The 27,052-nt window shown below is 39.8% G+C and overlaps 4 protein-coding genes across 4 annotated transcripts; all 4 read right to left on the reverse strand.

Moving 5' to 3' along the window:
• Positions 1–130: 130 nt before the first annotated feature.
• Positions 131–10,237, reverse strand: LOC137803722 (AT-rich interactive domain-containing protein 3A-like). The gene is made up of 9 exons (XM_068602434.1): positions 10,193–10,237; positions 8,901–9,521; positions 4,675–4,749; positions 4,485–4,557; positions 3,560–3,743; positions 2,989–3,239; positions 2,483–2,776; positions 2,295–2,384; positions 131–1,371 (listed from the first exon to the last, which is right to left on the reverse strand). Exons 1-9 carry the CDS (start codon positions 10,235–10,237, stop codon positions 1,232–1,234), a joined length of 1,773 nt encoding a protein of 590 aa, XP_068458535.1. The 3' UTR covers positions 131–1,231.
• Positions 10,238–12,315: 2,078 nt separating this feature from the next.
• LOC137804065 (cytochrome c oxidase subunit 5A, mitochondrial-like) lies at positions 12,316–15,417 on the reverse strand. The gene is made up of 5 exons (XM_068603028.1): positions 15,230–15,417; positions 14,302–14,418; positions 13,082–13,203; positions 12,830–12,951; positions 12,316–12,736 (listed from the first exon to the last, which is right to left on the reverse strand). The coding sequence occupies exons 1-4, from the start codon at positions 15,300–15,302 to the stop codon at positions 12,838–12,840; spliced, it is 426 nt and encodes a 141-aa protein (XP_068459129.1). The 5' UTR covers positions 15,303–15,417; the 3' UTR covers positions 12,316–12,736; positions 12,830–12,837.
• A 671-nt stretch (positions 15,418–16,088) lies between these two features.
• Positions 16,089–17,110, reverse strand: LOC137804494 (ribonuclease P protein subunit p25-like protein). The gene has a single exon (XM_068603771.1). The coding sequence runs from the start codon at positions 17,108–17,110 to the stop codon at positions 16,448–16,450; it is 663 nt and encodes a 220-aa protein (XP_068459872.1). The 3' UTR covers positions 16,089–16,447.
• Positions 17,111–17,387: 277 nt separating this feature from the next.
• Positions 17,388–25,291, reverse strand: LOC137803723 (protein mono-ADP-ribosyltransferase PARP6-like). Its single transcript, XM_068602435.1, has 24 exons — positions 25,257–25,291; positions 25,054–25,078; positions 24,627–24,704; positions 23,670–23,764; positions 23,520–23,580; positions 23,096–23,186; positions 22,942–23,008; positions 22,655–22,804; positions 22,441–22,567; positions 22,195–22,326; positions 21,609–21,704; positions 21,264–21,356; positions 21,050–21,175; positions 20,889–20,954; positions 20,674–20,741; positions 20,522–20,570; positions 20,254–20,366; positions 20,076–20,148; positions 19,812–19,881; positions 19,620–19,699; positions 19,463–19,520; positions 19,272–19,356; positions 19,086–19,174; positions 17,388–17,407 (listed from the first exon to the last, which is right to left on the reverse strand). The coding sequence occupies exons 1-24, from the start codon at positions 25,289–25,291 to the stop codon at positions 17,388–17,390; spliced, it is 1,947 nt and encodes a 648-aa protein (XP_068458536.1).
• Positions 25,292–27,052: the final 1,761 nt, after the last annotated feature.

Below are 27,052 nucleotides of genomic sequence, written 5' to 3' on the forward strand. Positions count from 1 at the left end.
TCATAAAGGGATACTGAGTGTGTGTAAAAGAAGGAACAGTCTTTCTACAGCACACAAGATTGTTTTATTCTTCATGACCACATGTCCAAGTTCACAGTGACATTTGTTTGCATGATTGATATGTCTACTTGATTGTCCACATACAGTATATTTCAGCAGATGGCTTAACCAACACATGCTGCATTAAGTATTGCATATTTCTCCAGAAGAGTGAGGTAGAACTGTTTCAGTGTTCACTTGTCAAAAGCTTGAGGTCATTAGTGATACATTCTGTGTTTATGCAAATACAACACTGCAATATATAATGAGATACAGTTAAACAATGGACATTCCTGAATCCAGAATAAATTCCAGAGAAACTTACCAACATTGGAAGTCAATTGAGGTAAATGTTGAATCACTTCCATCCTACATACAATTCAAAATCTTGTCTCCAATTTTTTGCCTTTGTCAATTGAAAGCCGACTAGAAACAAAGATTCTGTAAGTTTAAGGCCGAACCAAATGATTAAATAAGAGTTAAATGAAACAGAATACAAAACATAAATCCAACCAACCTGAAGCAAATTTCTCTAATAAGGAAAGCAATGGCATACATAATCCCTGAAAGTTGCTATGAAGAGTATAAAGTATGAGCTTTCACTCAAATGTTTACTTGGAGTGATACAAAATGGCTTCAGAAACATAGTTATAGACAGGACATGACATTAAACTAAGGCTTTTTGGTCTTCAATAGCTGCACTTTTGGCAACCAAACTGCTCTACTATGAAGAAAGGCAGCTACAAAAGCATTCGATAATTTGCTATAAATGCAGTTGACACCCAACGAGGCTATATAAACACTTCTGCACAAACCTTGTAAAGTTGTGTAGACAGGCATGAATGCCACTACATTTTAAAACAGAAAAGCTTCGAACAGGCACAAAGGTAACTACGATCTGAATCTATATTACGGTAAATTTGTAACCTTTTCGGGTAAAATATCAATTTCCCCTTGACAAGCCTCATTTAAAGCACATTACGTTGTCAAAATGGAAAAATAAATGCTAAATTTCCACATGCGTCACGGCTGAGCTTCACTGCTTGAGTGAACAAACAGGAGGTCAACTAGTACAAGTAGAGCTGTACAAGCAAACAGCAGTATGGTTTACATAGTTCTTGCCTGACAAGAGAAGTATGCAAATGTATTAATTACTTATTGAGCTAAGGACAGATTTAAAGACCAGCGAGGCTTAATGTGGTCCCTTGGAGGAGGAGGAAGATGAAGAAGAGGGGCTGTGTGAGGAGGACATGGCACTGAAACCATTTGATCCTGCCTGAGTTACGTTCTGTGACGCCACAGCAGCAGCTGACTTCTCGGCAAACAGCATTCCTGCAATACATACATCAGAGAGAAGAATACAGTTAATAAAAGAATAACAGATTTCAATGTCAAGCTCATGGGGGAATTTCAATTAATTAAGTAGTTCATATTCAGAGGAATATAGCCTTCGCAGCTGCAGTTTTAATAGAGAAACTGATTTTGAAAAGTTAAGAGAGAGAGAGAGAGATAGATAGATAGATAGATAGATAGATAGATAGATAGATAGATAGATAGATAGATAGATAGATAGACAGATAGACAGATAGATAGATAGATAGATAGATAGATAGATAGATAGATAGATAGATAGATAGATAGATAGATTTTTATTTTGTATATATCTGCCATCCCTGGAAATTTTGGCATTTGGGAAAATAAGCTGGTTTGCTTCATGCTAGGAGTTAGACGGGCAAATTGAAAAAACGATGTGCACAACACAACACAGGCTAGCTTAGTTGAGCATACATAATAGTGGATAAGAAGCCTTTCGCCTCGCACTGTCAAAAGGTACAAAATCCTACCAATTAACAAATGACATCCTTGTTTAATATGTACCTAAACTGTGCATGAACAACACATTGGAGAAGTAAGTCATTGCTTCAGGCCATGAAAACGTCTGGCACACGAGCCCCGCTAAAAGCACAACTTGTGTTTGTTAAAAACAAACAAGATACGGCATGTTTCATCGCTGATGTTTTACAGGACATTTTGTTCTGATAGAGCCTCAAAAAAATAAGTGTTGTTTTACAATTTACATTCAATTTGATTGCAAAGATAACAAATATGTATAGATTAGTACATTTATATAAAACTAAATTATAGCAAATTTATATAAACCTAAATTTAATAGAATTACTTTTCCTCACTGCTTATTTTCTTTTTAATTTAAAAACACAGAAACTTTAACACCTTGTTAGAATGTAATTACCCACCTGAGTAAACGGTGCCGTTGACCTCCACAGATACACTGATGCTGGCTGCTCCATTCGTGGAAATACTCAGAGACAAATCCTGTTTGCTCTCTGTGGGAGAAAAAGAAAATACTCCGCAATTTATGGACTTTCCCAAAATCATGTTAAGTGATGACGGGACATGTATCATCACAGCAAAAGCAACTCACCATGTCCATTGTTAAGTTTGAGGTTCATGGGGTTAAAGTGAGACGCAAAGGCCAGGAGGTTTTGCTGGAGGGCCTGCTGCATGAGGCGTTGCTGCTCCTCCGCCATCCTCATCATTTTCTTCTCTGGACCGTCGGCTGCAGCTCCTCCGGCTCCTCGCTCCAGTCTGTCTCTGAACTGCTCCAATGTGACCGCTTGTGCCAGCTGCTGCTGCTGCTGCTGCTGCTGCTGCTGCTGCTGCCCCAGGGCCAGAGCCATGGGCAGCCGGCTGGGTAATACTGGGGTCGACATCTCATCTGACCAGGAAAAAAAGCAAAAGGAAGACAGAAGTTCATACAATGTCTGAAACATGATCCCGTCTATGAAACACGTATTAATACTGGAAAAAAAGATCCATCTGCTCAATGTTCAGCCAGTCAAGTAGGAGGTGATAAAAGTACTAACTTTAAGACATGGATGATTGACAAAATAAACAAAATCAGGGATAACAGCATACAATGTGTCATACCTGCGTTTCTCTTCAGGTTAGGGCTAGCGGATGTATTCAGGCCGTTGTGTCCAGTCGGGGTTGTTTGCATGGTGGGCGAAGAGAGGAGGGCGTGTGAAGCGGAGCTCGGGGAGGGGGAGTAGCGGTATAAGCTGTTGGTGTAGCTGGGACGTCGACCTTCTCTGCGATTACTGTCAATGGCGGCCTGCAGCTCTCCTGGAGAACTCAGGCCCTTCTTCTCACACTCAAACGGGTAAAGATACTTCATATATCTGCAAAAATATATATAAATTGTCAATTGATCTGGTGCAAACAAGCACTAATCTGAAAGAAATATATCAAAGCTGGAGAATTGACTTTGTAGAAAAGATTTCTTATTTTTTTGCATGAAGTTTTTGCATGAATTTTTTTAAATATTTTGTAAATTACATAGCTGCCTTCAAAAAAGAAGTGTAGTAAATCTAATAGAAAATGACTTTGGAACAACTGGTAGATAGTATAAATCATTTTTAAAAATGTAGTCAATGTCTCTCATATAAGGTCAAGGACAAAGCTTTTGGGCTTTTCTGGTACAAACGGGAGAGACACGTACTGGGTGCGGAGAGTGAAGGCTGCGCTGGTGATGGATGTGGGGAGGTTGAGACCTTTGGTAATCTCCCTCCAGATCTTCTTGTTAATAACCTCCACCAGGCCTCCCTTCTCTGTCACAAGCTTATAAAGCCTGTACAGGTCCAGCACCTGCTTTGCCATGATGGGAATGCGGTTCACTGGAGTTCCTGAACGAGTGAGAGGAGGAGGAGACACTTTTTTAAAATCCACTGAAATGTGTTTTTTTTGTCTTTGAATTCTACTTCTGAGAAGTTGGCATGAAAAATGATAAGAAGACAAAGGGAAAAAAAAAAAACATACTCTGAAATACGCACCGTAGGGTCTGAGGTTAATGTTAGGTAATATGGCTTAGCACGTATAATCTCCGTGGATAGACTTCTCTAATGGAGCTTATTTGAGACAGATGGGGGAGGGGACAATTCCACAGCAGCTCTGTCGCCGCATTGATTTGAGCACAGGGGGAAGGGGCCTGCCAATCACAGGGTTGACAGCTAACCCATGCAATCCCCACTTGGAGTAAAGCCAATTAAGCAAGGAGTTTAAAGGCAGTTGTAGAAACAAGATGTATTTGTGCTTAGGATGAACACATGTCACAGACACACAGGCATTTCCCATTATTGTGACCTTCACACACATGAGAAAAGATTGCAGACAGTGTCCTGCTGCATTTACTTCTGTTTTCATTAGACCAAATGCAGTGACAAAACTCTGATGACAAATATATAATTAACTCTATTAGTTGTGTGTGTGTGTGTGTGTGTGTGTGTGTGTGTGTGTGTGTGTGTGTGTGTGTGTGTGTAAACTAGCGTGTAATGTTGAAGTCAATTGCTATAAATTCTCAAAATGACAGAAAAATGTCACATACTCTCAAAAACAAAAGGATTTGTACAACCTGAATGCCTCGTTACCTCGTTTCTGCATAAAGACGAAGAGTTCATCAAGGAACTCCTTCCGGTGTGTGTCATTGTCTAGTTCATATAGCTGTATGTAAAAAAACAAACAACAACAACAAAAACACATGAGCAACAAGCCAATTACCTTTTACTCTGATTATTCCAGCCATTGATTCACTGACATGCATCGACTAAATCTTCTTACTTTGGCAAAGTCCCTGGATGGTTCTCCTTTTATTTTTCCTCCGTCATTTTCCTCAGCCCAGATGGCATTTCCTCTCTGTGAATACAAACATGGAGAAACAGTCAACTGTTTGTCCTCCAAATTATACAATGAGTTTAATCTAGGGAGCATGGCAACAGTTTAGAAGTGAATTGCTTAATTCAGACTACAACAGATATGGACAATGGATGGGAAATAAATAAACACACACACACACACACACACACACACACACACACACACACACACTATATAAACACTCAATGTGATAGCATTCCTTTTTAAAGCTTCTCTTTATTCATTTCATTTTCCTCAAGGACTCTGGACTTTGTGCTTTCCACCTCATGTGTTCAAGCCTGCTTTTTTCCCTTGCACTGAAACCAGTTTACTGACAGTCAGACGGTAAACCGCTGGTGTAAAACTTAAGGGATACTCTATCACATTGTGCATACTATGCGAAATTACTGTATTATACCAGATACACTGAGTGTATGCATGCATGCATATAGGGTTTTTAAATACATGTTTGAGTCTGGTGGCTTTGACGAAAACATTCATTTTGTGTATGGATGCCACATAGCATTGCACCAGAAATGGGGCAAAAACTATCGTGTCCAACAGGATTTCATGTTTCCATCACTGCTGCTTGGAGCCGATAAATCCCTGTAACTACTGCAGAGTCATTTGTCCTGGGAATGAATGCCAATTGTAACCTTTTGCACTAAAGACAAAAGCTAGAGGTGAATGGGTTTAGGGGCTTGGCTCTGCTGACTTTGCAGCTACTAATCACACCACTGTGTCACTTCACTGACTGAACGAGTAGTTTACAGTAAATACTGGATGTGTACTGCATGCCTTGTCATTTTCAGTTTGCTCTTTTACCCAGTCTATTTGTATGTGTTATTTCATATACTTTGAATTATTTGTATCTATTTATTTACTTATATTTCTTAAAAAAGGAGTATCCCTTTATAACTGGGCACTGTAAAAATAAAAAGATTAAATTTCCAACGCTCATTCGGTTGTTTAATGTGACATGTTATTCCTCCATCACCTCTCCCTTTACATGACAGTTAAAGGTTAAACATGCGAGAGGAGGGCAGTGTGTGTGCAACTGTGTGGAAACGCCCGCTGAGATGTTATTGTCCTGCTAACGCACAGCAAGAGCTGCACGATGGTGCAAGTATGAAAATCAAACATGGTTGGTGGAACATTCTTAAGAACGTGATTCAAACTGAAAACGCAGACACACAAACCGCTTCATGGAGGTTTCCTCTCAGTCCATCAGAGATCATTAGAATTTATTTGAATCTGTCACATTTGAACCATTTATCCATTATAGCCAGCCATTTCAACCATTTATACAATACTTTTATCCAATTTTCTAAATCGATTTTTTTTGTATTACTTAATTTAATTTCCACCAATAAATACTGAAGTGAGTTGCTTCTTAAGCTGGGGACAACTGTTTTTTTAAGGGACCCTTAAACACCAACCTTTTCTCTGTAAAATAATTTAGTTTTCCTGTCTTTCGTTGTTAAACTACTTAATGTAACTGTGTATCCATTTTAAACATACAACTGTATGGAGGCACAGCTGTTGACTCATCTAATGGCTTTAGCGTAGACATTTCTGATAAAAGACTTCTACTCCCCCAACTGAGAGCTTATTGACGTGAAAGTAGATAAACATCCCGGTCTTTTCACCATGAAATGGAAATAAAACCCTTCCCCCTCTTATTGATGAGCAACTGGGACCTACTGTGGCTCTATTAACAAAGAGCTTTCAGTTAATTGCTCACACATTTTTCACACATTCAGCCATGGGAATCCTGATAGCATTCAGTATGTAGGTCAGGAAAAGGTTTCTTTTGTTTGATAAAAAAAAGGGCTTGTTTTATTTGTTTTTTAAGATGGTTGTATATATTAAATTGACAAATTATCCGGTTAATGCATATAACTAAACACACAAAGTGGTTCTTTCAAAGTATGTTTGTTTGACAAGTCAAGATAAAACCTAAATAAATTGCAGACTATTTGAAATGCCCCTTAGAATAACTCAAATGTTAAACGTAAACGGCCTCTTATAATGAGCTCGATTCAAATCATGCAGCTGCTGCAGCCGAGCAGCAGTGTAAACATATCCCTCTTCAAATATCAATGTAACCGCAGGGGGAGAAAATGTTTAATCCAAATCAAATTATTGGGCCTTTAGTCACCCGAAAAAGTCAAGATAATTCATCTGGCCCCTCGCTGTGCGGAGTACTGAGACTAAGAGCAAACAGGGGCCCTTCATCCCCGCCCACGAGACAATCAAGGGTGTACAGTGAGACCGCACACAAGGAATGAACAATGGCTGCCCAGCATGGTGGGGCTTGCACAGCCTGTCCACATCTTCAAGAATGTTTGATTAATAAAATAACTGGAAGAAAAAGCGAAAGACGTTATACATCGGGGGACAATTTAGGATGAAAAGAGGTTAAGAAGAGTAAATATTTACAGTAATTTACACAAAGCACCATTAACTTGCAAGAAGACCCCATTTCAAGCTAACAGAGTGAACGTATTTACCCAACACTGCCAAACTAAACACACTTTTACACATTACAATACATTTTTGAGTCTGGTTTATAAGCTGCATTCAAATTAACAAGAGCTTGCTGAGTGCAATAATGTTTCCTACAAACAAGCAAGGATAAAAAATAAAAACAAAAACAAAATTTCTTGACCCAAATGGTTCAAAGAAAATGCCTCACAAGCAGGGTTTAAATGATAAATTATTAAGTTATGGTAGAGCGGTTTCCTGTGCGGTGGAAAAACAGAACACACAACACAACACAACACAACACACACACACACACACACACACACACACACACACACACACACACACACACACACACACACACACACACACACACAGTTGTGTGCTGGTTAGACAAAAGGAAATGCTATTCTCTGGCCATATAATGTATTGATTACTTACAGTTGAATGAAGCTGCCATTAAGTGTTGCCAAGCGACGGCTACAATATGCAAAGCTATTCACTGAGCTACGTCAGCCAAGAGGTTTCTGAGCATGCATATCATCTTTGTTTTAATCAAAAAGACAGCCAGTAAAGTTTCACTCCACATCTAACCATTGTCCCAAAAAGGGAACAGAGATGAAAGCAAAAATATATAATATCTTTAAATAATGAACATAAGATGTGTAAAACCGACAACGAACCAACAGCACATTCTACTCCACTGAAAATATACTGTAAGTCAACTTTATGGGTGGCTGTTTGCTGGTTTGCTGTGAGGCACTAACCCAGCTGTCTTCCTGGCTACAGGCCTCATTAATCATAATGTATTGTATTGAAGTGGGGCCTGTGTAAGGGCAACATACACATACACAGAAGAACCAATTACACTGGTCTCCATAAAGAAAAAACAACCTCTGAAGGGACCCTCTCTTTGCTAAAAGTAGTCAAACATATCTGTTGGAAAGCGCTCGTAAATACTCAATGTGGGTCTCATTTAAAAGTAGTCCAATACAAGAAAGGGGTTAATTACTGAAAGGATTTGCTGGGAAGGGGTGGCCTTTATCACACAATTCCTTACAGCAGTTAACCCTTAAGCCAACCTTGTCCTGAAATACACGCTTGAGACTATTTCATTAATCCTCTGCTCTCATTTTGACTTCATCTCTGTCAGGCCTGAACCGGACAGCTTTGAACAGTTAGGGTTGGACCACAGCCAAGACCAATTAGCTGGACCAGTGGCAAGGTCGTTTTTACAACAGTGTGAGAAAATGAGGTGTAGCATAGCAGAAGGAGAGATCTCTGGCCTGGCTATTAATTGAACACTATCAACTTTGGGCATATTGCCAATAGGAAATGCTCCTTCACCCCACATGTGAGAGAACAGGAGGCAGACCGGGCAGAAGTGAGCCTCTCCGCAGGAAGAAGTCAACAATTATTAATAAGAGTTAGAACACACACCAGCAGACATGGAGCAATACAGATGTTCAGCTCTTGAATTGAGGCTCTGGCCACTTGAAAATGGAGTTATAATCACTATAATACATCTGAGAGTGGACAGAGGTATTACAATGGGATTTGTATATGTTGTATGTGAGAGGGAGCGTTGACTATAAAAGATGGTAAACAATACAGTGAAGAAAAGCAATATGTCTTTGATTCGGTTCAATCAAAAGGTAACTTACTTGTTTCAATGGCTCGTCGTATCCCCAGTCAGCGAAGCCATTGGGTGACGTGAAGTTGCGTTGGCCTGCAGGAGACAGAAGCTCTTTCTCCTCATGCTCCTGTTTTATTGCTGAAGGCGGAGATTCTGACATTTGCTTCACAGAAGATGAGTGAGGTGTGGAGTACGGAGCGAAAGGGAAGCCTGCAACCTGCTGGAGGCCAGGCTTCTTCACTTGCTGATGAGGCCCGTCCCCCTCATCCTCATCTCCATCTCCATCTTCCTCCACCGTGTCGTTCTTTTCAGGCTCCGCCATTTCCTGTTCCTCCTCCTCAGAATCCTCCTCTTCCTCATCTGGATCTATTCTGCTGAGATGGCTGTTCAAAGCTTGTTGAGCTGCTTGATAAGTCGGTCCATCTGCTTTGCCAAATAATGTGGGTTCTAGCCTGGAGCCAGATGCTCTCGCTGCAGCGGCGTGTTGAGCGAACAGGAGCTGGGCGTGAAGGAGATGTTTCTCCTGCAGGTTCATCTCCAGTTTGGCCCCATGTTGTCTCTGCAGCTGCTTCATCACAGCCTCCAGCTTCACTCCGGCATTACTGGACTGTGGACACCCAGCTGAACTGCCCTCCTCGGATAAGTTCGACTACGTGGACAAAAACATGTTTTAAAACCCCAATTTATTGAGAAAATGTTTGATTTGGGTTTTTGCTTGTATATACAGCAGAAAATAATCCAGTTATAAATAATGTAGACAGCATTCAACAAGTATAAGAAGGCTAAAAGGGTCAAATTAACCTAAATGTGTTGTTTACATACTAAGTATATTGTCTGATTGAGGTTATACATTTTTGTTTTGGAATACCAGACAACATAATGTAGGTCATGTAAAGGGAAACTTTCAAAAGAGACGCTGTCTGGACCTCAGAGCACAGTAATGGTGGATTAAAGTGAGACAAAGCTTAATGCTTGACACAATAATTACTTTAATTTAGTTGCCAATAAATTAGTAGCAGGATAAAAAAAAGTTCTCACTTGGATGTTCTGCAACCGTACTAGTTTTAAATGCTACTTAAATATGAAAGCATTAGAGTTAGGTTGTATCACAAATAGTGTTTTCGGTTTTTAAGTAAAAACTTAATTATTCCACAGGGAACATTATGCGAAAACAAGGCCTATCCTAATAATCATAGTAAACGCTAATCCTAATTCGAAAATGAAGCTAAACTAAATCCTTGAAGGTCAAATGGTCCTGAAAAAGTCTAGATTAATCGCCATTTGCTTTGTTACTGTAACAAACACGAGTAGGAGCGTTACCAAAGAGTCGTCGACGCTCACCATTTGCGCCTTTGAGTAATCCATCATCGCCAACAGGTCGTATCTAGTTTTTCCTTCTTCCCTCCGGCAGAAATAAATCGCATCGCATGACCACTTTATTTTTTAACCGGAAAAAAAGATTCCTCTGATCGAGTGTGATTTAAAAGCCAGTGTTGTTCGGAGGCCGGGGTGATCGGAGCTAGAACTGGAGGAGGGGTAAAACGGCTCTGCGCTTTACCTCCCTGGTCACTGCGCATGGAAACTCAAACATCTTTGATTGTCTTTGACTGAGTGGCCTACACCCCCAACTCGCATGAATGAAAGGCCCGCCCCGTGCGTAAAGCTCGTAAAGTGGGTTCTCTGTGGAACTACCCACCCACTTCACAACGATATCCCACCCACTGCTCGGATCCTACCACAGCGGTTATTGAGATAACACGATCTTTACGAAAAAAAAAATGGGGAAAAGACGTTTCATTCGCATTGCAACGGGATCTGACCTCTTCAGCCACAGGACACTTTACCACCGTCACCGTGAAATAAGTTGCATTGCACAGCAGAAACATGCGTCGAAGTTCAGTCTATGAAGTCATAGTTTAGTAGTCATTGTTCTATTTTCTCTTTGGGGCAGGATTAGGGACATTTAACAATAGGTGTGTAAAAGAGGCCGTAAGAGGTCATTTGTTGGAGGTACTGCAACGAAATGGTCCATTTTCACCTCGGTCATGGTGGCATCAAGTAGATGTGTATGTCGCAGTCGGATCAACTTGATCATTTTGTTGTAAATTATTTCAATTTTGGTGAACGTCTCAATTTGTTGACCAGAAACAGCAGTAGAGTGACAACACTGGAACCGTGCTTTTAGATATGCCTCTAACAAAAGCGGGCTGTTGACATGACTGGGTTGATTACAAGGTAAGAACAACATATTGTTCGATGTCAAGAATTAATTTGTTTGAGTGTTAGGCACTTTACTTACATTGACAAATAAATCACATAATTAACACAAGCTGTCAAGTGGTGAATTATTGCATGTGAAAAGGGCAAACATACTAAACTCATTCCTCTCAAATAAGTCAACTTTGATTGGAAGTGGCCTAACAGCAGGGACAGATGCAGAATTGTAATACAATTAGTACTTACTCCCATTTTTTTTTACTAGTTAACTACATAAACTTGCAGGGTTTAACATTAATGTTATTTTACTTGCTACAAGTGGGTCAGAAATCTACTTGGCCAAAGTACATCTTGTATTTGCCATTAAAAAAAAAACATTTGAACTATTAGCAGTTAGACTAACGTTATTTGTCATGTTCATTCATATAGTAAGCAATCCAAAGTTTTACTCGCATCCTTTAATGCCACCAACAGACATCCTGTTTCCAAGATAGCTGAAGTGCTTCCCTGCCCTTCAGCCCATAAACGTTCTTCACCAGCAGCCATCTTCTCCTCACTACCTGATTGGAATTGCAGATGTGCAACTCAGCCGAAGCAAGACGTCTCACTCCTCAGCTCCTTCCATAATCAAAATTATGGAATAAATAATAAAATTCCCTTTTTTTTATACCACTTGCAAGTTGCTATTTCCTCGCCTAATGTGTTTTAGTTGCCCGATGGCAAACGGAAAATCCTTATCGTTGAGCCTTGATTGGTAAACATTGTTTATAAATTGTATATGTTGAAAACTTGTTTTAACAACAAATTGCTTTCTAAGGACACTAGAGCTTTCAGCCATCACAAATATTTATACCTTTGACTTGTTAATATCCCGTTGAAACGGCACTGCAGTTTTTCCAAATAGCTAAAAAATACTTGCAACAGTGAAGACAAACTGAAAAAAGAGCTCTGAAATATTTACTCAAATCAGGTTGTATTAACTAAGAACACATCTTTTTTGGGGTTGAAAAAATGTAAAATCAGTAGTTTTACAGAGAGGTATTTTGTGTTAATCCCAATAAAGGTAGCATTCATGGTAATAATAATAAGCCTAACTAATAATCTTTACATTGTAAATGCTGATTTTTAGATTTTTTGCATAGTGTCCCAATCTTATTGAAAAAACACAAATAATTTAAGTTGTCATATTTATATCTGAGGCAATATTCCATTGATGTGTTGATAACTTTTGTTGAAGACATTTATTTTACAAGCATGTACATTTTCCCTGAAATGAAAACAGATGTCATGTAGATTGAATACAGTAGAATGATTTTTACATTCATGTGAAAACGCTGCTCCCTGGTGGCAAAATGCGACTCACAAGAATGTCCAGACAAACAGGACATGAGCCATACTTGTGACGCTCGGCTTTCCATTAATGCAACGCATAACAAATTGAGTGTGTTGCTTCAATAAGTACGCTATTTAAAATATCCCAAAATAATGGTGACAGTCAATAAAGATACACTTTCCTTTATCATGTTCATCAATATTTAACAAGCAAAAGAACTAAATAAAGGCCAAATTAAATATCACACGAATCATATGAGGCAAACAGTTTAGCACAAAGGTTCTGTGTCCTGGGGACGTCCACCGTCATTTGATCTGAAACAAAAACAATATTGCTGTTAGATTTCACTTGTTTGACAAACCTGATGTGGGAAAAAACACACATGACTGATCAGAGAATACTATTACCTTCTCATCTATACTTTGTCTAAGCCCAGCTCTTCAGGTGTAGGGATGCCGAGCTCGTCTAATATTGGCTTTAGCTCTTGGACCAGATATGGGTAGATGTCTTTATGAGGGCCGGATTTATCCTGAGGAAATGACAATTATTAAAACCCATTAATCCTTAACTTATGACTTCCAACAAGCAAAAATATGATGATTGGCAACCTTCTCCCAAAACAATATGGCCAAACTCGGGAGGTGCCTTTTTTCTCTCACCTTCATAGCCTCCAAAATGCGGATGGCGCTGGCCAAGTCGTCTAACCTCCGACAGGCTCTCAGTGCTGCCTCGAGAATCTTTGGCTCAGGTACCAGATCGTAACCAATCAATGTGTTCATCCCTGAAAGAAGAAATTATATCTTTTGAATTGGAGAACAGAGACAAAATTGAACATTTTTACTTTGCGTTAATTTACTCTGTGACTTAAAAGGATAATGCTGGGGATATTCCATTCTTTAGATAGACCAAAACCATGAATGAACCACAAAAACTAATTTTCTGCAGTAAAAGTCTGACGGCATGCACCGTACTTACCCTTCACCGAAAATTACAATAAATTATCTACACAGTTACTGGGTAACATGCTCCTTCATTTACAACAAATTACCTAATAATACTCACAAGTGTGTTTGTGTAAATGTGTGTTTTATCAGACTACACTGGTTTACAATGTGCCAAGCTGTTTAGAGACATAACCGAGTCTGTTTTGACAACTTTGTTTGAGAAGTATTTTGATAGTGAAATTGCAAACTAACCACACTTGCAACACTACTTCCGGCATATTGTCAACCACTAAGACTTATTTTCTTGTGAGGTGAACAGTAGAAATATATAGTGTTCATGGTACAACATAATTACCAGAATTGTGTGCTTGCACATTTTTCACGCAGTGCTGTTCTGTCTGAAAGTAGCCTGAACCAGAATGATGCTCTGGATCTCAAATAGAGAACCTTTAAATGACAAAACAACGCTGGGATATAATGTACATTGGGATGTCACCCACATACAATGATGTTGAGACAAAAATGATCATGGCATACTGATACCATTTACCAAGAGATCACTTATGTCACTCATTGAAAATTGTGTGCACAGTTTATGGAAATTAAATATGCATACTTAAGTTAAGAAATGTTTAAGTTAACCTTGTTTGCATTTTTTGTAATCTTACTACAATAGTTTGTGGTTTACTTTATTAAAAGTAAGATCTCATGAATATTTTTTTTTAATTAAAAAAAAAAAAAATCACAGCATTGCACTTAACCTGTACAGATTTGCTCCAAATCTATAATAATGGCAAACTTATGGTAAATATTGTATTATCACCAAATCTTATAACTCAACGGGCGAAAACAATTTCTCACGTTAACCCCTGTTATAACCATTTGACCCTTTGTATCAAGTCTTAAGTTTCACTGTCTGTCATCCACAAACGTACCTTTTCTTAGCTCCCATGCGTCAATGTCTGACTTGTTGAAATATGTGATCCAGCGGGCATCAAACTCTTCATCGGTCTCTTGCTTCCCATGAGAGTAACACCTCGAGGCCAAAAGAGCTAAGTGATGAAAACAGCTTTTAGTTAGACGACCGATTCCCCAATAAAATATATCTTTTACAATAGAGTCAGGTAATGTCTAAAACAGTGACGGGCAAGTGATCTACGATGAGTGAAATGGACAAGGACACATGCTGTCGAGTAATGAAATGTATCTGGATCATTGCCAACGTCCTGATATGACCTACCCACCACAATGAATACACTCTAGCAGACAGGGCGTTTCTAGTTATTGTTATATATTGAAGAAAATATCAGGAATCAGACGATTAACGTTTAGTTTTTGCAGATTTTAGTAAGCTACAATTCTAATAATACATCTAACGTTGCAGCTGCACCTCCCCGACTGATACAGATCATGTAATTAAGGTTGAGCTAATGTATAGCTTAGCTAGAGTTACGTATTTCCTGTCTTGTGCCAAACTATAACTATATGTCCAGAGCACACTGGCGACCAGCAGTTACTAGGCTGAACAGAAACTAACAGACTAGCGTTAACTAACCTAGGCCCCAGTTGGAGCCTGCGAGCTGGGTCACGGCAAGGACAAACCCACCGGCGAGCTCCACACGGACACATTTTAACTTCAGCACACATTCGGCTTTTATGGGCATTAGCAGTATTGATCACACGTCTACACAATTTGACTGAAACATATGCACGTTTGACAGAAACCCGTGCTGTTAAACTTGATATAGCGACTTCAGCTAACGTGAGCTATCTTAGCCGTGGTTTGACCACAATGCGCCGACAGCCGCACGTGATTTTTGGAGCAACCAAATTACAAAACAACATTGAGAGGTGAACACATACCTTTACACCCCGGTTGCGTGCGGGTTAAACTCCGGACACCAGAGACAGAGAGTCGGGCGGCGGCTCTGAACATGATGGGGGACAACCAGCTAGCTAATCGACACGAACCGGTGACAGTTTGAACGAGGAAGCTAGCTACGAGTGTTCCGTGGCCTCGACGGTCACGTCCGCGAACCCGTTCTGCGCATGTGCGAAATGCAGCTCATGGGTTCTGATCTGATTTTGACCCAGAAATACTGTAATACAATGAAGTGGCTTTCCTTTAAAATAAGTATTTGTTCCGACAATGTTTTAAGTAGTTTCACTGAGTGAAAAAACTGGATCAACGTGTTCATACATGCATTATTATTATTCTTAGTGAAAAGTCAAGTAACTAAAGGATATTTTATCTAACCCTTTTTGGGGGGTTTGCCTGTAGTATATATTCTGTCAAGAGGAAAATGGTAGAATTGGGGTGAAATAATCCCAAAGCTTGTGGTGTTACATACTATTTTACGATTTCACCGGGTTGCATTCCACTACAACGCAGGCAATACAGTATGCTATGTCATGTTTGGGAGGGCAAATTGTAACCCCGAAATATAACAAACTTAGATCAAAAATAAACTGACTGCTTGGTTGTAATGCGTCTAAAATCGGGTTGTTTCTGTTCAAATTTCCAGATTTGAACAGAAACAACAACTTCTTAGGGATTTTATTCAAACAAAAAAAAAACATCAACGTTTTTATGCAGTTAATTTATTTCAGTGATGTTATATTTGTAAAAAGGGACAGCATCATTGGGAAAATAAATTCTCAACCAAAAGATTCTAATCCTGTCCATGACAATGTACATGAATTTCCTCCAAAAATACTAAAACAGAATAATGGTACAATGGTTGATGTTTATATTTACAATGACTGTGACTAACTTTGCACATGTATTGTTAGAAATTATTCAAAGTATCCCCTTTATTCATTCTCAGCTGCGAACTAATGCAAACTGTAGATTATGATTATCCCGTTTTTGCGGGAAGTGTTCACTCTAGTGGCAGAAAACTGCACATTGACATTAAAATATAAAAGTTGAAATTCAGTGTATCATATCTTAGTTAAAAAACGTAAAACTGCAAAAAAGTTGTGATAAAATAACCATCAGTTCCAGCCTAATACATAATACATTGATTCATCTTTCACATGCTGTAGTCAGACATTTAGAGAAACATTTATGGAGAACATTCAGTCATTCCAGTCATCCAGACAGACTCTCTTTGCTGTGTGCTGTGAGGACGGACTGTGAGCTGTCCTGGTCAGACCTCTACGTCTCTCTGCGTCCTCTGCGGGAACACTCAGAGTCTGCGGTGGTTGGTATCCATGCTCCTGGGGATCCAGGGGGTCTTTAGAGAGCAGGATACAGATAGCAGGAACCGTCCTCTGCATGGTTATACCTGCTGCTCCCTTTTGTGGACTCTCCCAGACCTCATTCACTGTCTTGTGGTAGAGTTTGGACACCTGGTGGAGTTCTCCCACTTTTCGTTTCAGAATCTCCACACAGGTGATGGTCTTGGTGACTCCTCTTCCTGAGCCAGTGAAGACCACTTGTCTCAGGGATGTCCCATTGCTGTCTCTCCCCTCCCCTTGCATGCGAGCTGTTGCAAAGCGCAGCAGATTGCGGATCTTGCTTCCTTCTTTCACTCGCATGTGCAGGATGTCAGCTGCAAGGCCGGGGATCGGATAGGGGCTGCTGTCTTCTGTGCGGCTGACTCTTCTGAAGTTGCTCTGGCCAACTTTTGTAGACAAAGACGAAGATGGGACATCAGGGTCGAATGCAGCAGACTGCGGTTCCATCACTGTGCTGCTTGTAGCATTTGAACTCTTCGTCTGACCCCTGGGTTCAGTCATTGTTTCGAGAGCGGTGGAATAACAGCGCAGAATGCGAATTCTGAGCCTGCAGCCTCGGATTATTTGCATACATCCCTTGAGATCAGAAACACGTTTCTTGTTAATTAAGAAACTAAAAACTGATCAGCCTTGTAATAAAAAAAATGGTGACTTCTTCTTTCTGTTCTCTGTACTGCATTTCCATTTGGTCTTCTGAGCACTGAGATGACAGCCAGCAGTACGAAGAGGGTCTTTCTTCCTCTAATCCCATTGACGTGAAGGAAAGGATGTCCTTGCGCTATTCAGCTCTGAGGACAGCTGATGCCAACAAACACATATGAGGCTCAGAGAGCGACATGTAGAGTGGGACAAAGTGCTCTTAAAGGCACATGCAACATTTAATAATGTCTGTCACATTCTTGTTTGTTTGTTTTTGGGGGTAGCTTTTGTTAAACCCTGAAGCGCTCAGAAATTGTATTTGTCCATGTGAATGCTTGAATTATATGGATGAATTAACACGAGTTAATGAGATTTAACACGGCGTGCAATTGAAACAACCCTTTGTTTCAACTGAATTGGTTTGAAATGTTGACATTCTTAATGTGCCTCGCATATAATGCACCTAACTACACTCTGACTGGAGTGAAGATATAGAAATAATATGCAATATGACAATAGTTATCTCAACATATCATGGCTTTTCAGACGACTCTTCCTCTGCATTTTCATCAGAGAGCCATATGGTCCTTGAAAAATGTCTTGCTTTGGGCTATCACAGCAACTTCACAGTTCTCCTCCCTTCAGTCCATCGCCTGCTGGGCTGACCCAGAAAATGCCTGCTACCTCATTTGTGCCTCTTTAGAGTCAATGACACAAGGACAATCATGCCTTGGAGCTGCAACTTTTCTTTTTGCCAAACCAGAACTTGTAAGAATATATTCAGGAAACAGAGGTGTTTTCCTCAAGGCTTTCTTTAGAGAAGTGGTGTCAAGGGAGGAGGTGGGGAGGCAGCTGTGGGGCTCATATGGAACCAGTATACTGTTATAATGGTGCATTTCTGCCTCACAGGACTGGATGCACCCAATGATATTCACTGACTTGAACAATGAGCACAAATATGGTGTTCTCTTTGGCGTCAATATAGTTCAGAACAAAATACAATTGGTTCCCAAGAGAGTAAGCCTCTGTCTATAAATGTCAATAAAATACATGTTTCCTGGATATCATGCGAATATTTGTAAAACAATTGGATGATACAGCTGTGGAACACTGGTGTTACTGCATGTGCCTTAAAAGGCTTGTTGTTTTAATTACTATCAAAGCACATAATTCATTTGTGTCTGTGACACATCTGGTGTGTTTGGCAGTGGTCTCGTTTAGTTTGTCCTAAAGCAGAATGTAACACAGGCTCATATCAACATCCATGTTTTGAATGTAACGTCAATACTTTCTAATTTAAACAACTGGGCCAATCTATGCAGACATTCAGAGTTATAATCATTCTGGTGTTTTATTTGCTGTGTGTGTGCAATGAAAAAGCCCTCAGTAGTAGTTGTTGTTACACTTCCATCTTGTGGTACACAACTAGTAATACATAAATTAAAAAAAGTGTCTTTTCAAGCCGTAAAAGTAAAATATTTGATGTGTTGAGCAAAATCAGCAGATATTGAAAATACTTATTTAAAAAATGCACAGTACAAAACGTACAAAATATATCTTTACAATATAGAGTTATGACACAGATATAAATGACTGTAAATTAAGACATAAGGCAAATAAGCTTTCCGGGTGCAAAACAAACAAGCTTCATCAGTCGAATATTACCACAAATATGTTGAGTTAGCGTCTATCATTCAAGCAAACAAAAGCTGTTTTTATAGTCACTTGTCGAACCATAAGCCGTGTTTAGCCACAAAGAAATACATCTATTTTCAGTTTAAATTAAATCTGCACTCAGCATGATCATATTATTAATTTCTTTTAGTTTTCTCAGTACGGTTTGAAGCAATTACTTGTAGAATGGCCCTGTGGATCCTGGCTTCCTGAGTGTTGATGTGGACATCTCCTACCTGTCCGTTCTCATACCTGAGAAAGACACAAGCAGAACGTTGTAGAAATCTGCAGTTTAGTCTGAAAATACATCATTACGCTGAGATGCAGAAAGGTTTCATGTGGTACTCACACAAAGAGGAAACGTGTGCACACGTGGTCGGATACGGGACACACCCAAATATTCCTGTGTTTTTGAAGTTTCTTTGAAGTTACGACTGTCGAAACATGCAGACAACTTTAGTAAAACTCTGTCACAAAATCATTTTCTCAATGTTATGAAAGCATGCATGTTTTTTTGTAACATTTGTATCTCAAATGTACCTTCACACAGAGCGATGCAATTTAGATTCCTGTTTTGTAGAAACCTGGCGCGCCCTTGCTCCTAAGACCAGGAGAGCATACGGAGTGAGATACAACAAACAAGAGAAGACAAAGTGAAACTATAGACACATTGTGGACAAATGTGAAGATGATTCACCTGTTTGATTGTGTTTATTTGGTTGTGTTTCTTTTTGAGTTCTTCTTTGGAGGGCATTTGGTGTTGCCCTTTACCCATCTCTGCACCAAGAGGATGGATCAGTTAAACAAGAAAACATGCTAGAATAAATAAATAATAGACATTTTGGGATATATGTTGTTTTATGAAAATCATTACAGTGTGTATTAATACCAGAGTATCCAAATGATATGCTGGAGATAGGACTCAGATAGATTCCTTTCCCATATGCAGCTCCATGAAGCTTCAAGAAGACAATGTGAACACTAATTCATTATTTAATTTCAAATTTCAGTTCTACCTCTGCAATCCAAGTCCAAATAGATAAACTCCAAAGTGTGCTAAAATCTCCACTGTCACATGACATTCAATTCAAAGACTGACTCATTTTAATTTAGCTCAAGGAATTCAGAACCCTTTTGTGTTTTCATACTGTACCTGTAATCTTGTACAAGAGGCATTAATCAGCCCATTTCTCAAAATAGAGTGCCAGTTTTCAATGTGGGAACCACTGAAAAAAAAAAAGTGAGGTCTAAGCATGCAGCGAGGATCATATTCTGTATGTTGTATCAATATGAAGGCTTTATATTCGTGACACAGCTTTGATTTTACTCACTGAAAAGCAAAAGTGCTGCCATAAAGTTTCTTGGCAGTTTGAAAACGAGCTTCTTTGGATGGAGGGCTGCTGACCAATAGGAACTGATGCGGTGTGTGCATGAACGTCAGTTGCTAATGTGCAAAAAAGTAATCAAAAGAGAGCACAAACTAAATTAAATGAAACCGTGAGAAAACTTAGTTTGTTATATAATAATTAGCTAAAAATATAAAACATGCCACTACTGATTTGAGACGGCATAATCTAACGGTGAACTGCTCCATCATACCCCATTCAGTGGAAGTTTGACAATGTGTGATCTGTTGCTCGCTAAAATCCTGTTGTCAAACATACAAACACACACCTGGGTATGAATTTTGGAAACATTTGGATTTGATCACATATTAGACAATATGCTTAGATATAAATAGAGACACTCACCATTGTAGTAAGGGATGAGCGAGAGGGTCTATCTTGTCCATCTGATTCTTTATTTCAGAATAAGGACCCTGCATAAGATACACATACAGTTCAACCTAGATATTAATGCAGCTGTCGAAGAAACATTCACCAGCTTTCAGATTGTGCTTCATGAGGAGAATCAGATATGAATTTTGAAGAAAACTGTCTTGAGTGTAGGATTTATTTAAAGTCACCTGTGACATCCTCCTGATCAACAAAACACTGTCCAGCGCTTTTTGCAACCTGTCGTAGCTCTTTCTCTGCCAAAACAAAACAATAGATTATTCCATGGGAGTATAATAAATATGACATATTGAATAGTTCTCAACACATAATCATTTCGTTCAGCTGATACCTTAGGACTAAAGGCCAGGGTTTTGGGGTTGCACGGATCAACGACAGAGGGGAACGGTTCAAATATGATGCTCTTGCGTGAAGACTGAAGGGCGGCTTTGCACATGGCCACCAGCAGGTCAACTACCTGAAGAACAGCAATCACTGCAACACATCAATCTCACATTATGATCACAAGACTACCGTCTCAAATGATGTATGTGTGTCACACACACCTCCGCACCGGTGGCAACCTCCTCCGTAGCGCCAGACATAACACCCAACGTATAAAAGGAAAACACACAAAGCTCCCTGGTGCAAACTGCTGGCTAGAAACACACACACACACACACGCACACACACACACACACACACACACACACACACACACACACACACACACACACACACACACACACACACACACACACACACACACACACACACAAATGTTTATGTACACTGTCCAATGATAGCAAAGATGTTTTTACTGTCCACACAAACAAAATAGTGACAATTTATTAACAGTCAACATCTGCATTTGTTTGTTGCACCCATTAAATGTCCCTGGAGGAGTGTACCTTTAACATGGGGCCGTTCTGAAAGACATGTCGCTCATCACAGACGACACAGTATTCATTCAGCGTGGGAAGTCTCTGCTCAGCATACCTCATTAACTGCGAACACAATGAAATACATGATGATGGACTTTCCATTCCATATTACTGCTTAACATGAGCTAAAGTTAACATTGTGGTGTCACACTGGATGTGGGATCATATTTTATAACCATGAGCACATGCTTAACTGTGGGTGCAGTTACTCTTTCATTTCCCCTCTGATATAATATCACAGTACTTGGGCTCCTGCTGCTGCTGCCAGTAGATCACAAACAAATAAACACTTCAATCATTTTGGTCACTTTAATCCACATCAACTGTGCAATATCAATGCATTTTATTCTCTCTGTATATATATATACTGTTATTGTGCATTCTTTACCATTTGTATGGCTGTTTTACAGTTTATTTACATCACTTGTTTTTTTATTTTTATTTTACTATGTCTCTTGGGTGCACGTTCCTGGTTTGCTGCTGTAGTTCTGCAAATTTCCCCAATACAGGATTAATAAAGGAATATGTAATCTAATCTAATCTTATTCTTTACCTGGACCAAGAAGCCGTGCTGCAGAGTTGGGATGGTCTTACAGTGTCTGATGGCCTGGGAGGAGAAGAGCAGCTCCATCAGCTGTTTGGTGCTAAGCTGTGTTGATGACTTGACTGCTGACACCGCCACCCTCTGTGGAGGAAAGGGCATGAACACTTTTTGTTCAACACAATCTATTGAGTAATAGAGAGAGAAAGACTTGGAAAGATAGCACACACAGCAGAAAGCATAAACTAATAAATTCACCTTTCCACTGGGTGTGTAGGTGAAGAGCTCTCCGGTGGGATTCTTGATGGCGTAGGACGTTGTGTGATTTGTGAAACGGTTCACCGCTGGTGGAATGCTCCTCGCTTTCAGAGTGGGCTCCTTGGACCTGCTCACAGTGAGCGAGGAAGCAGTGAATAGAGACTTCACACTGAATCAGCAACAGAACTGCTGGATTCATTAGATTGTCACATACTTTGATGGTGGGAGCCAGATGCTAAGTCTTGCACGAAATTTCTTGATGGTTCCACTCGGCCTGAACCAGCTGTGTCGTCTCTTCTGTCGGACAACGACGTTCTCGTTGGTGAGATGTTGCCACTCGTGAGATAAGAAGACTGTGAGAACACTGAGGGACAGAAATGAAGAGTAAGTCTGAGCAAAAGGCTATGAATACTATAGACATCACAAAATGACGTCATATCGTCATAGTGACATGATGTGGAGGGGAGCCTTTTACATGAAAATAACACGAACAACACTCACTTCTGTAATTGTTTGCTAAGGCTGAAATTATCGGTGTTGGATGGTTGAAAGACTTGGACTGAAGGCGCTGCAGAGAGAAACTTCACTTAATCTGGTGTCACATTAACTTAGGGAATTTAAATAGTAAGTCTGGTTGGCAGCAGTTGATGCTCACCAGGCCCGTCCAGGTACTGAGACGAAGAGAAGTTCAGACGGATAACGATGGGCTCTGATGGGTTAATCCTCCAGGCCATGGCCACTTCCTCCTTCATACACCACACAGCACAATCATAGAAATAAACACAATAAGATGCCACACAACATGTCAATATATTGTACTTGTATTGAGCGTATGGTAGAGCTGCGCCCTCGTCGCCTATTTTAGTCGTCCAGTCGTCTATTCAGTCAGTTTGAGAAGCAAATTAGCTGGTGAAATTAATATTTGCATGATATTGCAAATATTGTTGCTTTTGCATGAGTGTCAGTGTTACAGATCGGTCGTTTTAGATCAACAAATCGCTGAGTCGACAAAATTGAATGTCAGTCGACTAAAATGTTCATTCGTCGAGGACAGCCACAGCGAGTTGTATTGAACTTACATCCAAAACGTTGGCATTTATGTTTAAGTCAACATCCACGTCATCAATTGACCCATACTCCCTAGAAGAAGCAAAGGAAGTGGACATGTAACAATGAATCATAGCAGCAGTAATTCTGTTAAGACCGCGAAAAATACACAATGTTCTAACCTGATGGAGGCTGCGGTGTCCGAATACAAAGTCCTCACTGCCTGTATGTCGGCCTCAAGCTGAGGGTGGTGAGCCGGGTCCATGGTGCAGCTCTCCTGCCGAGACAAATACTGAGACACTTGCCTTCTGGCCCAAACAGCTCAGCTCCACAGGAGGCTAAGACCAGTCACATATTCTTTACAACAGTGGCTAAGAAGATGGCTTTTACTCCTCCTTAAGATATAAAATGTCGGTAACACTTTATTTCCATCAACCTCTATTTTCTATTTAACATATATATGCAGTATGAACGGTTAAAAATGCTTTATAACTTCATCTTACAGTAACAAACATTTGTGTTTGTTACTGTCATTGTCAACTTTATTGGCGTAATAGCTGCATAGCTTAATAAAGGATTAAAATACATAAGATTTGACTGTCTGATTATATAAATTAATGTGTATTCATCTATTTATAAATACTTCTTTACTTTCAAAAAGTGTATTCGCTCATACAAGCCAGGATAACACCTTTGTGAATAGATTCAAACATGCGTGTAAATGATTTGTAGATGTGTATAAAAAGCCAATAAATGTTTTATAACACACTGAGGATTGTTTGAGTATAATCATATCAAAATTAATATGGTATGGTGTGTCATTTATACTTTATTCTTTGTTTATATGTTTGTTATGTGTAATATAAATTATATAATTGCCTTCCACTGCATAATAATAGGCTGTATATCTGTTATCACCAATATTATAGTGTTATAAACAATTTATTAAGTATATTCTGGCTTCACGTGTTATATGACATCAGTCTTAACTTTACTGCAAACCAAAGCCAAACCAAAGGGTCCCATTGCCATCCCAGTATCCAGTGACAATCATACGCAGCCTTCTCTGGAGGTATGTGTGTGATGATAATTGGTGTTGTGCTGCAATACCATCCAAACCAGCACAGAGTAACGCTTACAGGGATTCCACACAGGATGTCCTCTGAGTCACTGTCCTCATCAGTTTGGCTCTCTGTCCACTGCTGGCTCTCAGTCTCCTGTCGGGTTAATGGGAGAAGCTGTCAATCAAAAGATCCTCCTATTTACACCACTAATTACTTCCTTCTGTCCACCCAAACAAAGTCAACTATCCATGCAGCTGAGACTGACGCTGATTTCAACACATATTCTGCTCAAACGATTGATTCATCATGAAAAGTGTTCCTAATTAATTCTGACCAACAAATCATTTAATTGGCTGATGATCCCAGTTCTAAAAATAAGAGCTGTAAGGCCAGTAGATGCAAACAACTTACAGCCCTAAAAGACATCCAGACTGCGGTATTAAGAATGTGATATGAATATTACATGAATAGGAGAGGAATATTCGGGGCTTATTAAACTCACCATGTGTTCAGTTCTTTGGCACTTTCTCAGCAGCAATCAACAGTCTGCTTCCTTCACTGAGACTCACACAATTAAACACTTTGCTGGAAAACACACACACGTGACCTAATTAGTTCAGCTACCTCTACATTACACATATAGTAACATGTTTGGCAACAATGTGTTAATGATGTCAGTGGCACAAAGACCAAACAAGCGCTTACCTTCCCTTTCCGAGAAGAACTTGGAGTTTCATCATAGTCCAAGTGAACAAACAATGATTTAGTACGTATAAAAAAAATCCACATGTGACGCAATGACAACAAAAACAAGGAATATTCTCGTTTGATGGCTGGACTGGCTGCCTGTGTTCAGTTGTCCTCTTCCTCTCTGGTCTTGAACAGCAGGAAGTCCCACATGTTCAGGCTCGAACCTTCAGCGCCATATGATTGGCTGCTGCAGATACTGACGGCTTGATCAGCTGCAGCTGGTCCTGATACGGGAGAGTTAGAGGAGGAGACCGGCCGCTCCAGGTCTAGTCGAGTGTGTGCTTTTATGCACACTCTGTCCTGTTTGTATGACATGAGTGCTATCCTCCCAACAGCTTACATATTTCTTTCAGAAAAGAGTAGAAAAACAAAACAGATCCGTGGATCATACGGTCCTCCAGACCAGGAAAGTCACATTCATGCATCAGTTTTAAGACTGTGGTGAGCACAAAGATATCTGGCGGCACATTTGAGAGCTGGTGATATGTGTGATGTTTGGCATTTATTAGTCTTCCTGTCGGCCTGCTGTGCTGCAGTCTGACCTTAATCGTCAGTTACCCTTGTTAGCAATCGCCTGCTGCTCTGCAGTCTGGCCAGATTAGACACTTCTAGGACTGCATACATCTGTTCAAGTCTTCCTCAACAAGTGCTTTTCTCAGAGTAATCCACTTAGACATGAGTGGGTGTTATGTGGCGGTGTTTATTTATAGTGGTTGGGCACAATAGCATGAACCACTGTACTTTACAATGTAAGTTTTTTTATTTTTTTAAAGGCTTTGCATGAACATTAAGAAGATGAAGCAACTGAATACAGAGCGTCTGAAATTCCTGCAGAGGAAGTGACAAGAGACTTTATGAACTCCAGTATTTTTAGCAGATATATTGTTTTATATTGTAGGATATTGTGGAGTCTTTGTATTGCATCTACCCCGTTATCATTTCATACATCCAACTGTCAGGCCTCATCTGTCCGTCCCACAAGAAAAACAAACAAGAAGTTCACACTGAGTGATTCAGGAATCAGCTCTAAACAATATCTACTGCCTCCGTTGATGACACCAAACTGTCGACATCAAGAATTAGCAGGATGTTCATGAATAGCAGAGAGAAAGGACATGCAACAAAAGGTCCCAAGCTGGAATTGATTTGGAGACATTTCAGGTGTTACACCTCTTTACATATCAAGCAGAAATGCTTATAGAATATATATTTTTGCAATTATTTTGTAACTCATGTCATTTGTAAAACACATTACATTTCAAATGTGTTTGAACCACAGACTATAGGTTTAAAAATGTAGTGCGGTCTTGTGAGCTGATATTGTAATAACTGTAGTGAGATAGTTTAATTGAGTGTTATTTATGTAGAACAAACATTCAGCAAAGTTCAGGCAGCACCAGACAACACTTCAACCAGTCTTCCACAAGAGGGAGCTGTTGTTGTTGAGAGAGAGACAGAGAGAGTATTGAACTATATCGGTGGCCGATGAGCAAAACCTCCCACTGAAAAATGAACTTTTTTGAGAATCCAAAAAAAAAGTTGTTTTCTTGCAGAATACGATTTCTTAAGGAGAACCCATATGTAATGCAAAATAAAATGAAAAAAATAAAAAATGTTGGTCATCAATATGTGCTAACGTCAAACAGTACCTGTGGCAATAGGCTGGCTGCAGACTCACAAAGCCAAGCCTCATAGACTGGGAGGCAGGCTGGCTGTAGCCCAGAGTGCAGGCTCGGAGGCTGGTGTTGACT

This window comes from Clinocottus analis, unplaced genomic scaffold (genome assembly GCF_023055335.1).
Source record: "Clinocottus analis isolate CAN_PGR_092001 unplaced genomic scaffold, fCliAna1.0.p SCAF_6, whole genome shotgun sequence".
Classification (NCBI taxonomy): domain Eukaryota; kingdom Metazoa; phylum Chordata; class Actinopteri; order Perciformes; family Cottidae; genus Clinocottus; species Clinocottus analis.

Coding starts and splice junctions, on each gene's coding strand:
- LOC137803722 (XM_068602434.1), bottom strand. CDS start 10,237: ATGGATTACTCAAAGGCGCAAATGGTGAGCGTCGACGACTCTTTG. Junction 2,385..2,482: donor CAAACTTAACAATGGACATG/GTGAGTTGCTTT, acceptor TTTCTCCCACAG/AGAGCAAACAGGATTTGTCT. Junction 1,372..2,294: donor CAACGGCACCGTTTACTCAG/GTGGGTAATTAC, acceptor TATGTATTGCAG/GAATGCTGTTTGCCGAGAAG.
- LOC137804065 (XM_068603028.1), bottom strand. CDS start 15,302: ATGTTCAGAGCCGCCGCCCGACTCTCTGTCTCTGGTGTCCGGAGTTTA. Junction 14,419..15,229: donor CACGCAACCGGGGTGTAAAG/GTATGTGTTCAC, acceptor TTCATCACTTAG/CTCTTTTGGCCTCGAGGTGT. Junction 13,204..14,301: donor CGCATGGGAGCTAAGAAAAG/GTACGTTTGTGG, acceptor TTCTTCTTTCAG/GGATGAACACATTGATTGGT.
- LOC137804494 (XM_068603771.1), bottom strand. CDS start 17,110: ATGACTGAACCCAGGGGTCAGACGAAGAGTTCAAATGCTACAAGCAGC.
- LOC137803723 (XM_068602435.1), bottom strand. CDS start 25,291: ATGATGAAACTCCAAGTTCTTCTCGGAAAGGGAAG. Junction 20,149..20,253: donor GGCAGCACTTTTGCTTTTCA/GTGAGTAAAATC, acceptor TTTTTTTTTCAG/TGGTTCCCACATTGAAAACT. Junction 19,882..20,075: donor CCTCTTGTACAAGATTACAG/GTACAGTATGAA, acceptor GTCTTCTTGAAG/CTTCATGGAGCTGCATATGG.